We start from the raw sequence: 15,271 nt of genomic DNA, 5'->3' as shown, positions 1-15,271 counted from the left end.
TGGTAACATAAATAGATATTCTAATATTCAAACCAATTTTATATTACAAGAAAATCCTCACTAGGTCATGAGGCTTTAGCTTTTTAAAATTTTTTAAACTGAAGTATAGTTGGCGTACAATATTATATAAGTTCCAGGGGAACAATATATTTATTCACAATTTTTAAAGGTTACACTCCATTTATAGTTATTATAAAATATTTCCTATATTCCCCGTGTTGTACAATATATCCTTATATTTTATACATAATAGTTTGTACCTCTTAATCCCCTACCCCTAATCTGTCCCTCCCCACTTCCCTCTCCCCACTGGTAACCACTAGTTTGTTCTCTGTATCTGTGAGTCTGTTTCTTTTTTGTTATATTCACTAGTTTGTCGTATTTTTAGATTCCACATATAAGTGATATCATACAGTATTTGTCTTTGTTTGTCTGATTTACTTCACTTAGCATAATGCCCTCCAAGTCCATCCACCATGTTGCTGCAAATGGCAGAATTTCATTCTTTTTTATGGCTGAGCATGAGGTTTTATTTTTAATGCATTAACTTGGGATTATTCATTCAGACTTTTTGCATCTTTGAAGTATAACTGGCCTATAATTTTCCTTTCCCCTATTGCCCTTGTCTGGTTGGTATTAAAATTCTATTGGCCTCATAAAATATGTTGCAAATTGTTCCCTTTTTTTCTATTCTCTGTTTTAGTTTGCATAAAGTAGAGCTCAATCTGCTCCTTAAATGTTTAATGAAAGTTGTCTCTAAAATTGGAATGGTTTTTAAACGTAAGATAGATAGCTAGTGGGAAGCAGCCACATAGCACAGGGACCTTTGTGCTTTGTGACCACCTAGAGGGGTGGGATAGGGAGGGTGGGAGGGAGGGAGACGCAAGAGGGAAGAGATATGGGAACATATGTATATGTATAACTGATTCACTTTGTTATAAAGCAGAAACTAACACACCATTGTAAAGCAATTATACTCCAATAAAGATGTTAAAAAAAATTGGAATGTTTTTAACTACTGATTCCATTTTTTCATCATTTAAGTCTAGCCATCTTTTTTCTGATTGTTACACATTACATTTTTTCTAGAAAATTGTCCCTATTTCCCAAGATTTCAAATTTACTGGCTAAATCTTCTCTTTATATTCTTCATTTCTTTATCTCCCTTTGCTGCATGCTATATAATTTCTTCAGATCTATTTTCATTTCACTAAATCCCTCTTTGGCTATGTCTAATTTGCTCTCTAACCTGTCCACTGAGTTTTTTTTTATGTCAATGACTATTTCATTTCTAGAATTTCTACTTTGTTCAAATCTATCTGTTTTTTTTTTTAAGTGACTAGATCTTTTCTCAAGTTTTTAATTCATCTTTTAATGCTTATCATTCAGAGTATGTTTTTATAGTCTCTATCACATTGTTCTAATATTGGAAGTTCTTAGGGGGAATAATCTGATTTTTGTTGACTATGCTAAAGTAGCTCATGGTGGATTATTTCTTCACATGTTTTGTAATTTTAGATCATGATCTCATGTTCATCCAGATTTTAATTATGGGAATCCTGTTGGGCCTAGGTTGAAGGCATATCCCTCCAGAGAGGTTTGAGGATTGATTTTGAGCTTGTTTCTGCCAGACACTCCAATGCAATTACTTGCCCAGCACCAATTTATTTGGCTTTTGGGGGTTCACAGAGCATGCAGGTATTACAAATTCAAATTCTAAACATGTTCAAAGATAGGCTCATGTTTACGAATTCTCAAGGGAAACTACAAATCTTTCAGTTCCCAGGCTCAGACAGAGACCATTCTTTGTCACCTCCATATAAGAATATATCCTTTCCAAATCAAACTTTTCTCAAACATATAGCCTTTCAAGGGTTCTGGCTTTCTCCTGGGGACAACTCAGCTCCAACTCCCAGCCTGAAATAGTCCCAAGACTTCATTTCCTTTCTCTGTATGGGCTTTAAAACTCAAGTCACTAAGGAATATAACAAAAAAGAAACAGACTCACAGACATAGAGAACCAACTAGTGGTTACCAGCAGAGAAAGGGAAAGGGGTAGGGGACTAAGAGGTACAAACTACTGGGTATAAAATAGGCTACAAGGATATATTGTACAACAGGGAATATAGCCAATTTTAATAATAACTATAAATGGAGTATAACCTTTAAAAATTGTGAATCACTATATTGTACACCTGGAACTTATAAAATATTGTATATCAACCATACTTCAGTTAAAAACAAAAAACTCAAGCTACTAAGTTACTAAAACAATCAACTTCTCTACCCCCAAGAATGCTACAATATCAGCTTATATGCTTACCACTCTGGTTCTCAATTCCCTTTTCACTTCTTCAACTTTCATTCTTATAAAATTTGCTATATATTTAAAATCATGTTTATTACTTTTCATCCATCACTTCTAGCATTTTAAGTGGGACAGTTTTCAAGTTATCGAGACTGCCCGATTGCCAAATAGTCTCCAAAGCTATTACCTTTCCATGTCTTTTCTTGGGCACGTGAAAAGATGCTCAACATCACTAATTATTAGAGAAATGCAAATCAAAACTACAATGAGGGTATCACCTCACACCGGTCAGAATGGCCATTATCAAACAAATCTAGAAACAATAAATGCTGGAAGGGGTGTGGTGAAAAGGGAACCCTCTTGCACTGTTGGTGGGAATGTAAATTGATACAACCACTATGGAAAACAGTATGGAGGTTCCTTAAAAAACTAAAAATAGAACTACCCTATGACCCCGCAATCCCACTACTGGGCATATACCCTGAGAAAACCATAATTCAAAAAGAGACATGTACCACAATGTTCGCTGCAGCACTATTTACAATAGCCAGGACATGGAAGCAACCTAAACGTCCATCGACAGGTGAATGGATACAGAAGATGTGGCACATATATACAATGGAATATTACTTGCCATGAAAAGAAATGAAATTGAGTTATTTGTAGTGAGGTGGATGGACCTAGAGTGTGTCATACAGAGTGAAGTAAGTCAGAAAGAGAAAAACAAATACTGTAGGCTAACGCATATATATGGAATCTTAAAAAAAAAAATGGTACTGATGAACCTAGTTGCAGGGCAGGAATAAAGAGGTAGACAGAGAAAATGGACTTGAGGACATGAGGTGGGAGGGCGAAGCTGGGGCGAAGTGAGAGTAGCATTGACATATATATACTACGGAATATAAAATAGTTGGCTGGTGGGAAGCAGCCGCATAGCACAGGGAAATCAGCTCAGTGCTTTGCGATGACCTAGAGGGGTGGGATAGGGAGGGTGGGAGGGAGGCTCAAGAGGGAGGGGATATGGGGACGTGTGTGTGCATATGGCTGATTCGCTTTGTTGTGCAACAGAAACTAACACAGTGCTGTGAAGCAGTTGAGGAGAAGCCTCAGTTAGATACTGCTATTTCTTTAGCTATTTCTTATAGTTTCTCCTTATCTGTGAAAAAGGTGGGAATGCCCTAGATCAAAGCTTTCTACAACTAATAGTCATTTTGAGTTGCAGAATGAAGAAGGGTAGATGACAACAGGAAGAGAGAGGCCACAAAAGTTATGATAGATTATGAGGGGATATAATGCATAATGAATATTTAAAACCAAAAATATCTTGAATTCAAAATAGTGGAAGGTCCACGATAATAAATACTTATAGTACACAGCATAGAAAGTACAAACTCATTATGATTCCTCTTCTATAAAATATATAATTTAAACAAATCAAACAAAGAAAATTAAGAAATAAAATGACTTCTAAAAATAGAATATCCTTTCATTGTATTTGCTGCTGTGTCTTTTTTTTTAAGTGAAAAAAAGTAAAAGAAGTTATTTTTCAGGAAGGATTTGAAAGAAGAAAAAAATACTGATTATTTTCGTAGTTAGAAAACATATTGTTCCAGGCAGAGTAATAAACAGTTTATAATCATAAAGATTAAAGAGAAGGTTATCGTGAAACACTTAACATAGCGGAATGGACACAAGATGGTAAGAAAGGAGACAAGGGTGTTTTAAATAGAATGAAAACCTTGATAAAAGTTAGATTTTTAGGAGAAATTAAAGGGCTTGTAGAAGTGGACAACGTGAATAAAGGAGTATTCTGAATGTTTAAGAGGGAACAACAGAAACAGAAACCCCATTGAAAATAAACTTGGAAAATTTGGAAATTGGAAAAGTAGCATTTGCACATTGTTCTTAAGGACAGAAACGCTCTCAATTTGTCCTGCCTTCTGCTTTTCCATTAGGATAGTGTCTATCAGCACCAACAAGGCTGCTATATGCACTGGGCAAGCAGTACTTTTCCACTTCCTCAGTAGTGGGGCAGGGGATACTAAAGATAATGCAATAGAGAAACCATTATCAAAGCAAGATGACAAACGATGAGATTACAGTCTCAGAGGCCAAGAACCCAGAACTGGGGAGACAGACAAATGATGAGAATTAAGGAGCTCTCCACAGGCTTTTACAAATGACAAGCTGGTATTTTTCTACTCTGGGTATAAAATTGATATGTACTGATGGCCTGCCCACTAATCATAGGATGGTGAACTTGAAAAGGACATTAGAGGTCATTTAGACCATTATCTCATTTCATTCGGAATACCTCTTCTCCTCTAAACCATATGACCCTCAGTTCTCCACATTTGCATATATAACGTATAGTTTATATATTTGTGTGTGCAAAGTGTTTCCTTCTAATGAATTTTATTAGACCTCAGTTGAATTACTCACTTTTAACTATACTGAGGCAATTACCCTAAGAGGGATTTGATACTGATTAGAAAGAATATGTTTCTGCCAGTTTTTTGTTTCCCAGGGACACATAAACACACATGCAACCTTACCTTAGTGAAAGCTCGGTAACATAAGCCACACACCTCCACCAGGTAGGCCAAAGTGAAGATGGCATTCTGAATTACAAAGCTGAGCAGTTTTGAAAATGGTTCCAACAAACTCTGCAATGAGATTGGGGCCAAAATAAAACCAAAATCAATTGCTGATTCTTTCATTAAAAAAAAGTATTACAGTCTAATGATACCTTAACTAATGGGATCACTCTTTCTTAATTTCAAATCTGTTGCCAGGTGGCTACTGTAGCAACCCTGTTTGTCTAACAAGAACAGAACTGAATCTTCAATCAATGGCTCAAAGAGCATGACTTAATCATTTTATTGATAAAAATAATCCATTTTTTCCATGTGGCATCATTTATAAACCTATGTAACTCCAATCTTATCCTCATACCCACCCCCAGCAATCAAGACTCTGGGAAGTTTGCTTTAGGATCTCCCACTCTATTTCTCTGAATCTTTAGGCATGTGTGAGTTCATCAGACCCAGCTCCTCTAGAAGCCTGTCATCTCAGTTAAGTAGCACAAACCACCCTTGCACGTAAGTACCACAGCACTATTAGCTTAGATAATACACATCAGGACCCAGCTTCCTGCCAGTGTTTACCAGGAAGGCTGTCAGTTTTGGTTTCCCCATCTGAATCCCACCCATAAAGGGTCAGTTTTAGATCCTTATGCTTTCTTAAGTCATTTAGAGACATTTATTGGGGACCTACTAAGTATCCGGCAGAGTTACACGCTTTTGTTTCGTTTATCTCGTTTAAATTTCTGATAACAATCCTGGGGAGACAGTATATTATAATAATTAATGACACAAGCTCTAGAATTTCACACCAGTGTTTGCAAACTTTAGCTCTCTGTGACCTTGAATAAGTGATTTAACCTCTCTGGACTTAATTCTCTTCCCTGTAAAATGAGGATAATAATGACCTCCATCTCAATAGTGTTGTGAGAATTAAAGAAGATAATGTATGTAAAGCACTTGGCAACAGTAAGCCTTCCATCACTGTTAGTTATGAACTGCGCCATAACTCTCTGAAGCTTTACTATCCCCATTCTTCAGCTGAGGCAGTTAAGTAGGCAAGTAACTTGCCTAAGGCCATACAGCCATTGAATGGAATTCAAACTCAAATTCCAGGGCAATTTTCCAGAGGGAGAATTGCTCTGTAGGGAAGACAGGATTTTAATTGGGCTCCAAAAGACTTCGATGCTGTGATTTCCACTACTTCTCAACCTCTATGGTCCTAACTATCTGGATTATGAAAGTAATACATGCTCAGTGTGCAAACTCAGGATCTGTAGAAAAGTACAGATAAGGAAATAAAAGTCATCCATATTCCCATCACCCAGTGATAACATTTTGATATATTTCTCTTCTTCATCACACACCAGTTTACTCAGTTGAAATCTTACACGTATATATAATACTACATTTTGTTAAGATAGTAACGTACGAAATTTCCAATGCTATTTAATTCTTCATAAAGATCCATTTTAATGGCCACAAAAGTCAGATTTTATTATATATAACATCTCAATAAATATGTTTTTGCATGAAATTTGCATTTTCTTCCTTAGAATAGATTACTAGAAAAAGAATGACTAAATCAAAGAATATGTGCATTTTTGAGGTCCTTTTTCCTTATGGATACAAAAATGAATTCATTACATGATAGCTGCCTCTGAGGATAGGAATTATGTTTGTTATTTGTATTACCCGCAAAACCATGCAGTGCTTTCCATACAGAAAATCTTAGAGACACTCTTTGAAATAGTACTATTGATTCAGTACTGTTTGCTTTGTATAAATGTTGTTGCCTTAAAACACTAATAATGAATGAACAGGGATAGGGATAGGAATATGTCTCTGGTTGATATACATCCTTATCGGTCAAAAAAAGAAACCTGAATTCAGACCTGTATAGAAACTTGCTCTTTTATCTAGCAAAGCAGCATGGTAATGGGGCACTACAGTACAACAGACAAATAAAAAAGTTTGAAATCAAAGGACATAGATTCAAGTCTCAAATCTTCCAGTAACCAGCTCTGTGACCTTGGCCAAGACACTTCATCTCTCTGAGCCTGTTTCCTTATCTGTAAATGAGCAGACTAGACCAAACGATCTCTATGCAATTTTCCAGCATAAACCATGAGTCTATGCAAGCACAGTCAAGGTAAGAAGTTACAGGGGATGTGGCTTCTTGGTATATTAACTAGTAGCTACAAGCCATTGCAATACAAATTATTGCACTATTGCATATAATGCAGCCTGGGAATGTAGCCAGGAATACGAAAGTAAATGAGACACAGTGCTGGACTTCATAAAGCTCACAGGCTCACTGGGGAGACTTCAGTATAATATAACTGCTCATATAAAGAGCTCTGTCAGGTATTGTGGGATCTGATATAGGAGGAAGTTGCTACAGAAAACGTGAGCCTTTTAAAAATTGGAACGGAATTCAGATTCTCATCTTGAAGAATGAGAAGGAGTTCACTCACCAGCAAGGGTATAAAGCGTTTCAGGCAAAGGAAATGGCCTAAGCAAAGGCAAGGAAGTATGAAATTAAATAAGGTGATAAATGTACAGCAATTAGCACAATGTCTGCCATATGGTAAGTGCTCAGCAAACAGTGGTTATTGTTTCGCTGACGGTAATGATGATGATTCTGAAAGTGCGCAGGAAGCACAGGGATGGGACAAGTAGCCAAGGACTAACTAGGAAAGGTAGGCTTGCAAGTTAATGAAGTACCTTCTTGTATGCTCCATTAAGGAATTTGGACATTATCTTAAAAGAAGTGAGAAGTTATCAAAGATTTTAAACAAGGAACCAGTGCGATGAGATCTGTGTTTGGAAGGATCATCTAGTTCATAGTATTGAGGGTGAACTGGTGGACATGGCCCAGGACTAAAAGGACCAATGATATTGTAATCTATTAGAGTTCTTCATACTAGGCACTTTCAGAAGGTTGAAAGTGGCAACTACAGATTATCATACTAAGTGAAATAAGTCAGAAAGAGAAAGACAAATACCATATGATATCACTTATATGTGGAATCTAAAATATGACAGTGAATCTGTCTATGAAACAGAAACAGAATCAGGGACATAGAGAATAGACGGTTGGTTGCCAAGGGGTGGATGGTGGGAGAGAGATGGATTGGGAGTTTGGGATTAGCAGATGAAAACTGGTATATCTAGAATAGATAAACAACAAGGTCCTACTGTATAGCACAGAGAACTATATTCAATATCCTGTGATAAACCAAAATGGAAAAGAATATGAAAAAGAATGTGTATATATGTATAACTGAGTCACTTTGCTGTACAGCAGTAATTAACACAACATTGTAATTCAACTATACTTCACTAAAAAATAAATTAAAAAAAAAAGGTTGAAAGTGAAGCATTCAGTATGTGATAACTATTTCTTCAGTATTGCTTGCTATATGCCTGTCTCTTTAGGTTAAAAAAATAACCAAATAACTAACTGGTTATGTTTTTCTGAAACATACATACCCTTGTGGCATTGGTAGAGGGTATCTTCAAGAGGCAAATCATAATTCTCAAACTGGAATCTAAAGAACACTATGAACAAATACAAAAAAAGTAAAGTCAGTACTCTTCTTAACATATTTTTGCTTCATGTATTTCCTCTAAGCATTTATTTTAGGGAAAAAAAGTCTGAAATATAGCTGTCTCCTTACAGTTTTCCATGCCATATATTCATGTTGGAAAAAAAATAATTCTTAGCTTTAAAAATTTCATTAAACCATTAATTAAACAGTGTGAAACAATTAAATAATGTTAATTGATATTAAATGTGCCCAATCCTAAAGAGGTCTATTAATTTGTGAAAGGTCCTGTTGAAAAAAAAAAACCTACTTAGATCAATTTAAAACCATTAGGCTTATTAGTCCAAATAAAGAACATTTCATCTGTCATTTCTCTGCTACAAAAAGATATAACAATAACCTAAGAAAAAGCAGTAAAATTCCTACAAGAGAAAATCATGCCTCACAAATCAAGTAGCATATTCTGGCACAATTCCACATCAAAATGTACTTTTTAAATAACGTGTACTGGGTTTGGGGGAAAATGTTATAGCAAGAATAAGCAATGATATTATTTAACATTGTTAAATATATGAAAATAGCAGGTTACAGTGAAATCTCTGCAGCTGTGTACAATACGAACCTCTTTAAGATAGTACAAACGAAGCCAGTGTTTCTCCAAGTATGACCCCTGGACCAGCAGCACCTCTATTACCTGGAAACTAGTTGGAATGCAAATCCTCAGGTCGCACCCCTACTGAACCAGAAGTTCTCAGAAGAAGGCCCAGGAGTCAGATTTTTAGCAAGTCCTTCAGGGACACTGACACACACTGATGTTTGAAACCCATTTCTCTAAACTGATGAGAACAAACTACAGAAGGTCTTTCAATGGCTTAATGTTTTCCCCAGAGATTAAATACACAGCATAGGATGATCAGAGGCAGTGCCCAGACAAAATCCAGCAGGGCAAGTTTTCAGATAAGTGCTGAAAGCATTTCACAAGTATCAATACCTTCTAAGGGAACCATTGGTCTATTTAATCTGCTCAATACCCATAGGAGTTGACGTGACATTTACATTACTTTAAACCAGGGGCTGAAAACCGGGTGCTCATCAGGTCCCCACAGTGACCTATGAAGGAAGTCAGGAAATATCTCAGGAAACGTGGGGAGATGAGGATTGCATTCTCAAATAACAGTTGGCTAGAGTGGAGTAGCAGCTGACCCCATTAGAAAGGACTGGTGCTCTCCCGTTCTCAAGGGTCTCAATTCTCCTTATCTCACTCCACTCCACTCATTAACCTTGCAGTCAGGGTCCCTTTGGACAGGACTGATTATTACAAATTAGGTTTACTAATTGTTTCCAGCTGGCAATACTTCCAACTAGTCCATGTTCAAGTTAAATATTTTCATTATAGCACCGCCCTACAGGCATTTGAATTTGCCATGCCTGCCCCACACCTTCTCTAAAAGTGTGTGGCTCCTAAGCAATGAATGGCCCTGAATGGCTCTCGGCTCCTAGGGAAGGTCCATGTGGTCGTGTTAAAATGCATGCACTTGAATATTGTGGTACATGACTCTTTTTGAATTATGGTTTTCTCAGGGTATATGCCCAGTAGTGGGATTGCTGGGTCGTATGGTAGTTAGATTTTTAGTTTTTTAAGGGATGTCCATACTGTTCTCCATAGTGGCTGTATCAATTTACATTCCCACCAACAGTGCAAGAGGGTTCCCTTTTCTCCACACCGTCTCCAGCATTTATTGTTTGTAGATTTTGTGATGATGGCCATTCTGACCGGTGTGAGGTGATACCTCATTGTAGTTTTGATTTGCATTTCTCTAATGATTAGTGATGTTGAGCATCCTTTCATGTGTTTGTTGGCAATCTGTATATCTTCTCTGGAGAAATGTCTATTTAGGTCTTCTGCCCATTTTTGGATTGGGTTGTTTGGTTTTTTTATATTGAGCTGCATGAGCTGCTTGTAAATGCTGGAGATTAATCCTTTGTCAGTTGCTTCATGGACTTGAGGATATGGGGAGGGGGAAGGGTAAGCTGGGACGAAGTGAGAGAGTGGCATGGACATATATACACTACCAAACGTAAAATAGATAGCTAGTGGGAAGCAGCCGCATAGCACAGGGAGATCAGCTCGGTGCTTTGTGACCACCTAGAGGGGTGGGATAGGGAGGGTGGGAGGGAGGGAGATGCAAGAGGGAAGAGATATGGGGACATATGTATATGTATAACTGATTCACTTTGTTATAAAGCAGAAACTAACACACCATTGTAAAGCAATTATACTCCAATAAAGATGTTAAAAAAATGCATGCACTTGATTTCCTAAGTGTATATGTACAATAGCTATGTACATACACAGTTTCAAAGTACCAATTCTCTTTGCTTGGATTTATTCAACTACTCTAGATTTCTGGATAGACAAGAATCACAGGATGTGAGAGATGGCAAAGATCTCAGTATTCCTGCTTCTTACAGTAATTTCAGACTCAAAGAAACCAGCATACACCAAGGTAAGGGTCCCTGAATTATCATCCTTACAGACCTTATTTGGGGGTCACATTTTCCGAATTTGCCAATTTGGGAAAAGGTATTATCAGAGGTGGTTGGTCTTTTTAAAACATTTTACATATATGTAATATTCTTTTCAGAAGTAGTGCTGCTAACGTGTAACTTCACTTGTCAGATCCAGTTTTGCTGCAAGTTGAATATTTTTATCTGTGACCTGGATAAAGCACAAAAAGCTTGTGGAACCAATGAGGTTCAAAGACACAGCAATGGCCACTCCCAGCTACCTCCTTTCTCCCTGCTATAGAGACCTGAATGCCTCTAATTCACCCTTGTTCTAGAAGGACTCTAGGAGTCTGCTAGTGAAAGGACACTGGACTGGGAGTCAGAAGACTTGAGTTCTAATCTTTACACTGCCACTATCTCTCTGAATTTGCAGATCTCCATCTGGAAAATAGGAGCGTTGGAAAGGATGGTTTTTATAGGTCTCTTCCAGTTTTGACAGTAGAGGATTCTGGTTTTGCATTTAATGGGCTCATATTGGAAATGTTCCTTAGGCTACCAGATTTCTAGCTAGGTAATTTTGTGTGTATTCTTGGAGGGCGGTGTGGCGTTGGGCAGGGGCGGGGGGAGGGAGGAGGGGGAGGAGGGGTAAAGCTGTCAAATAGAAAAATATCATCTTGGTCTTTCAAGTACTTTATTCACACACACAAAAGCAATCACTTCCCTTTAGATAATGCTCTAAAATTGAAGCCTTACATTATATGTCTGGTCTCCTTTTAGATGAAACTATTATGTTTTTATTTAATAACCTTTTGAGAAAAATTTCTATATAAACACAATCTACTAACGTCTTCCTGAACTTTTTTGTGTTTTACTCAACCGGAAACATGAAATCACTGAGTCAAAACGTCCACTGCATATTACCGTCAATCTGTAACATTTGAAGAGAAAACCTAAATAACACTCTCTACTCTGTGGCTAAAAGAGACTCCTTATGGCCCTTTATGAAACATTCAATCACCCAAGACCCAGATGATCTGCAAACAGTAAGGAAGTAATTTAAAATGAAGTCCTGGGTTCAGCTTACCTTCAGAGGCAAAACACACGGCAGCTTGGCAAAAAAAGTCTGAAACTGGTTGCTGACGATTGCCCAGAGGCTGCTAGGAGAATCCATGGGCAAAGCCTCCATGAAGGTAGCCATGTTTTCCAAACAGCGTATCATAGCACCCCCTGCTGGTAAATTCTTTTTGTTATTTAGACCCTAAAAACACAAAGCATAGGCAATCAACTGCTGAAACAGTGTGGGAATTCATACAGCTATTTGGCGAAGATCAGTTTTTAAGAATCATATATTCGCACTATAAACGCGTGTTGTGTGCCTGCTATAAAAGCTAATCATTGTAACTTCAGGAGTACAGGGAAAAATGGACGAGTCCACACAAAGTTGGGGGGAAACTGTGATCTCTGACTCGGTGAGAAAGGGTGAAATGTGAACAGGAAATTAGAAACACCTTTTAAGGATCTACAATTGGTGTGGTTAGGTGTGAAGAAACGCAGTGAATGACGCTTGTTGGAAACTCCACCGGCCAAAGACTGAGGATGCCTACTATAGCAACAGCAAAGTCCCTACGGCAATCTGCCAACCCTCCAAGCTAACTGAGAAAAGCTAATGAGCAGAGGACAGGAGACAGACTCCAAGTAAAGCGATACAGCGAATAAGCCGTGGAGGTGAGAAGTAGCTTCAAGTCTCATGATACAGAAAATAAGCAGACCTCGAACCCAGATCTTGTGATACACAAACAAACAGTGAAGCTGAAATCTGAATCCAAGTCTCGTGATGCAATGCACATGGATCTGCGCACCACCCATTCTGAAAGCTGGAGAGTTTTGTGGAGGTGAGTGTTCCACGCCTGACATCCACCTCTTAGCGAAGGGGTCCAGAGACTTCAAGTAAATTCTAAGTCCACACTAAACAGCAGTGTCCAACTGACACTATTCTATGCGTTGGCAATTTTCATTTTTTTAATTTTTTAATGTTAAATTACTTAAAATTTAATTTGACATTTAAATTTTAATACTTAAATTAAATGACTCTGAATTTCTTCCTCAGCAGTGATTTCGGCAGGGGCTCAGAGTGCCGAGAAAGCAAACCTACCTCCAAGAGCTGACTGAGGACAGCAACAGAGCTCAGTTCATTGAAGTCCATCAGAGACGTGGCCAAGGTCCGTAAAAAAGTCCCATCTGGAAAGACAACAATCAGATTTAGTAGCGTTTGGGTTTCAGCGACTAGCCACATCTGTGGTGTCTGAATTCCCCATGGATGAATTACCTTTGATAGTGCTCTGGAACAGCTGCGGGAAGATGCCATTGGGAGCCAGTTGATGGAAGATACAGCGCAGGAACTGCTTGGCCACCCCCGCTGCATTGCCGGGGAGCATCATGCTGGCGTTGACCAGGGAGAGAAAACACAAGGAATCTTGGAGCAACCAGCATGAGTTCAGGTATTTATTTACTTATTTATTCACATACACATCAGTCCTCTTATGGAATATCCCACTGTCATTTTCATTAGTAAGATGAAATATTCTAGTCACACGGAATCCCTGTTAATGATATGTTTTTAGAAAGAGGGAACCAGGTAATGCCAGAGTTGGTCTCAGACTAATTCCAGCCACCCCACTGTACAGATGAGGGTTCCCAGCCAGAGGGAAAAGGTGACCTACAAAGGCTACAAGTCCAGAGAATGGCAGAGTCAGGACTAGAATCCAGGATGGGGATTATCAGCAAGATCCTCTCAGAAAGTGGCGTTGGCTAAGAGAGACAGCCCCTCTGAGGGAAAATGCAGAAGGGACATGTTCATTCCTACTGGAAGATCTGGGAAGTTTTCTTGGGGCATCTGAGCTGCTACTTGTAAAAAGGTTAGGACTTTGATATGTGCAGTTTTCCCCTTTACCCTCAGCACTACCAACTGCATGTCAAAACAGGGAGCCAAGAGATGATTATTTGGCCTTTCCCCTTAGACCGAAGTATCAGAAAGGACGTTCCCAGAGGTGACTGTAGCTGAGTTGCTGAAAAGAAGAAGGAGGAAATCAAAGAGCCCAGATGGATAACTAGTAAAAATTCCGTCTTGTCTAATTGTTTCTTTCTGCCTTGTCTACCCTGATATGCTGGCTCAAACTTATAGGTCAAAAATGTTCTTCAGGAAGAAATGACACCAAACTCTCACAAACTCTTTCGAAAATTAGAAAAGGAGGGAACCCTTCCCAGTGTATTTTATGAGGCCCTAAAACTAAAATCAGATAAAGCATTACAAATAAAGCAAAACAAAAACCAAGAAGGAACAAAATGAAAAGAAAAAGGACAGACCAATAGTCCTCATGGACATTGACTCCAACTGTAGATAAAAAGGATGATTGACCGTGACCAAATAGAGTTTATCCCAGGAATGTAAGAATGACTTAATATTCAAAACCCAATCAATGGCCTTCCCGGTGGCGCAGTGGTTGAGAATCCACCAGCCAGTGCAGGGGACACGGGTTCAAGTCCTGGTCCGGGAGGATCCCACATGCCGCGGAGCAACTAAGCCCGTGCACCACAACTACTGAGCCTGTGCTCTAGAGCCCGCGAGCCACAACTACTGAAGCCCGCACGGCTACAGCCCGTGTTCCACAACAAGAGAGGCCACTGCAACGAGAAACCCACGCACCGCAACAAAGAGTAGCCCCCGCTCACCGCAACTAGAGAAAGCCTGTGCACAGCAATGACGACCCAACACAGCCAAAAATAAATAAATTAAAAAAAAAAACGAATCAATGCAATTCAATATCTTAAAGAATAAAGGGCAAAAACCATAGTTATTTCAATAGATAACAGAAAGTGCATTTGATAAAATTCAACATGCATTCATGATAAAAAAACTCTCAGCAAACTAGAAATAGAAGGAACTACCCTCAGTCTGGTAAAGGGCACCTGTGAAAACCTATAGCAAACATAATTAATGGTGAGATATTAAATGATTGTCTTGTAAGAGCAGGAACAAGGCAACGGTGCTCATTCACATCTTTACTATTACACTGGAGGCCCTAGCCAATGCAAGAGAGTAACAAAAAAGTAAAAGGCATAAAAATCAGAAAGAGGTGAAACTGTCACTATTTACAGACGATATGACTTTCTACATACAATTGCCTTTACATTCTAAGGAATCTAAAAGACAGCTACTACAACTAAGTGAATTTAGTTTATTACATTACAATATTAATACAAAAAATTGTATATCTGTATATCAGCAGCAAAAAGTTAGAAAACAAAAAATTTTTAAATTTCAT

At 38.3% G+C, this 15,271-nt stretch overlaps 1 protein-coding gene across 4 annotated transcripts in view; it reads right to left on the bottom strand.

Moving 5' to 3' along the window:
• Positions 1 to 15,271, bottom strand: part of UNC79 (unc-79 homolog, NALCN channel complex subunit) — a 246,911-nt gene that overhangs the window by 35,641 nt on the left and 195,999 nt on the right. For all 4 annotated transcript variants that reach the window (XM_029239760.1, XM_029239759.1, XM_029239763.1 and 1 more), the window contains 5 exons: positions 13,276 to 13,388; positions 13,102 to 13,187; positions 12,034 to 12,207; positions 8,386 to 8,454; positions 4,864 to 4,974 (listed from right to left, as the gene is read on the bottom strand). In XM_029239760.1, the coding sequence (XP_029095593.1) occupies positions 4,864 to 4,974; positions 8,386 to 8,454; positions 12,034 to 12,207; positions 13,102 to 13,187; positions 13,276 to 13,388 (553 nt within the window). The remainder of the gene's footprint in view (positions 1 to 4,863; positions 4,975 to 8,385; positions 8,455 to 12,033; positions 12,208 to 13,101; positions 13,188 to 13,275; positions 13,389 to 15,271) is intronic.

The sequence above is a fragment of the Monodon monoceros genome, unplaced genomic scaffold (assembly GCF_005190385.1).
Source record: "Monodon monoceros isolate NGI ecotype Baffin Bay Population unplaced genomic scaffold, NGI_Narwhal_1 Super_Scaffold_21, whole genome shotgun sequence".
Classification (NCBI taxonomy): Eukaryota; Metazoa; Chordata; class Mammalia; order Artiodactyla; family Monodontidae; genus Monodon; species Monodon monoceros.
Note: the sequence above shows the minus strand (reverse complement) of the source record. Positions and strands in the feature narration are given on the sequence as shown.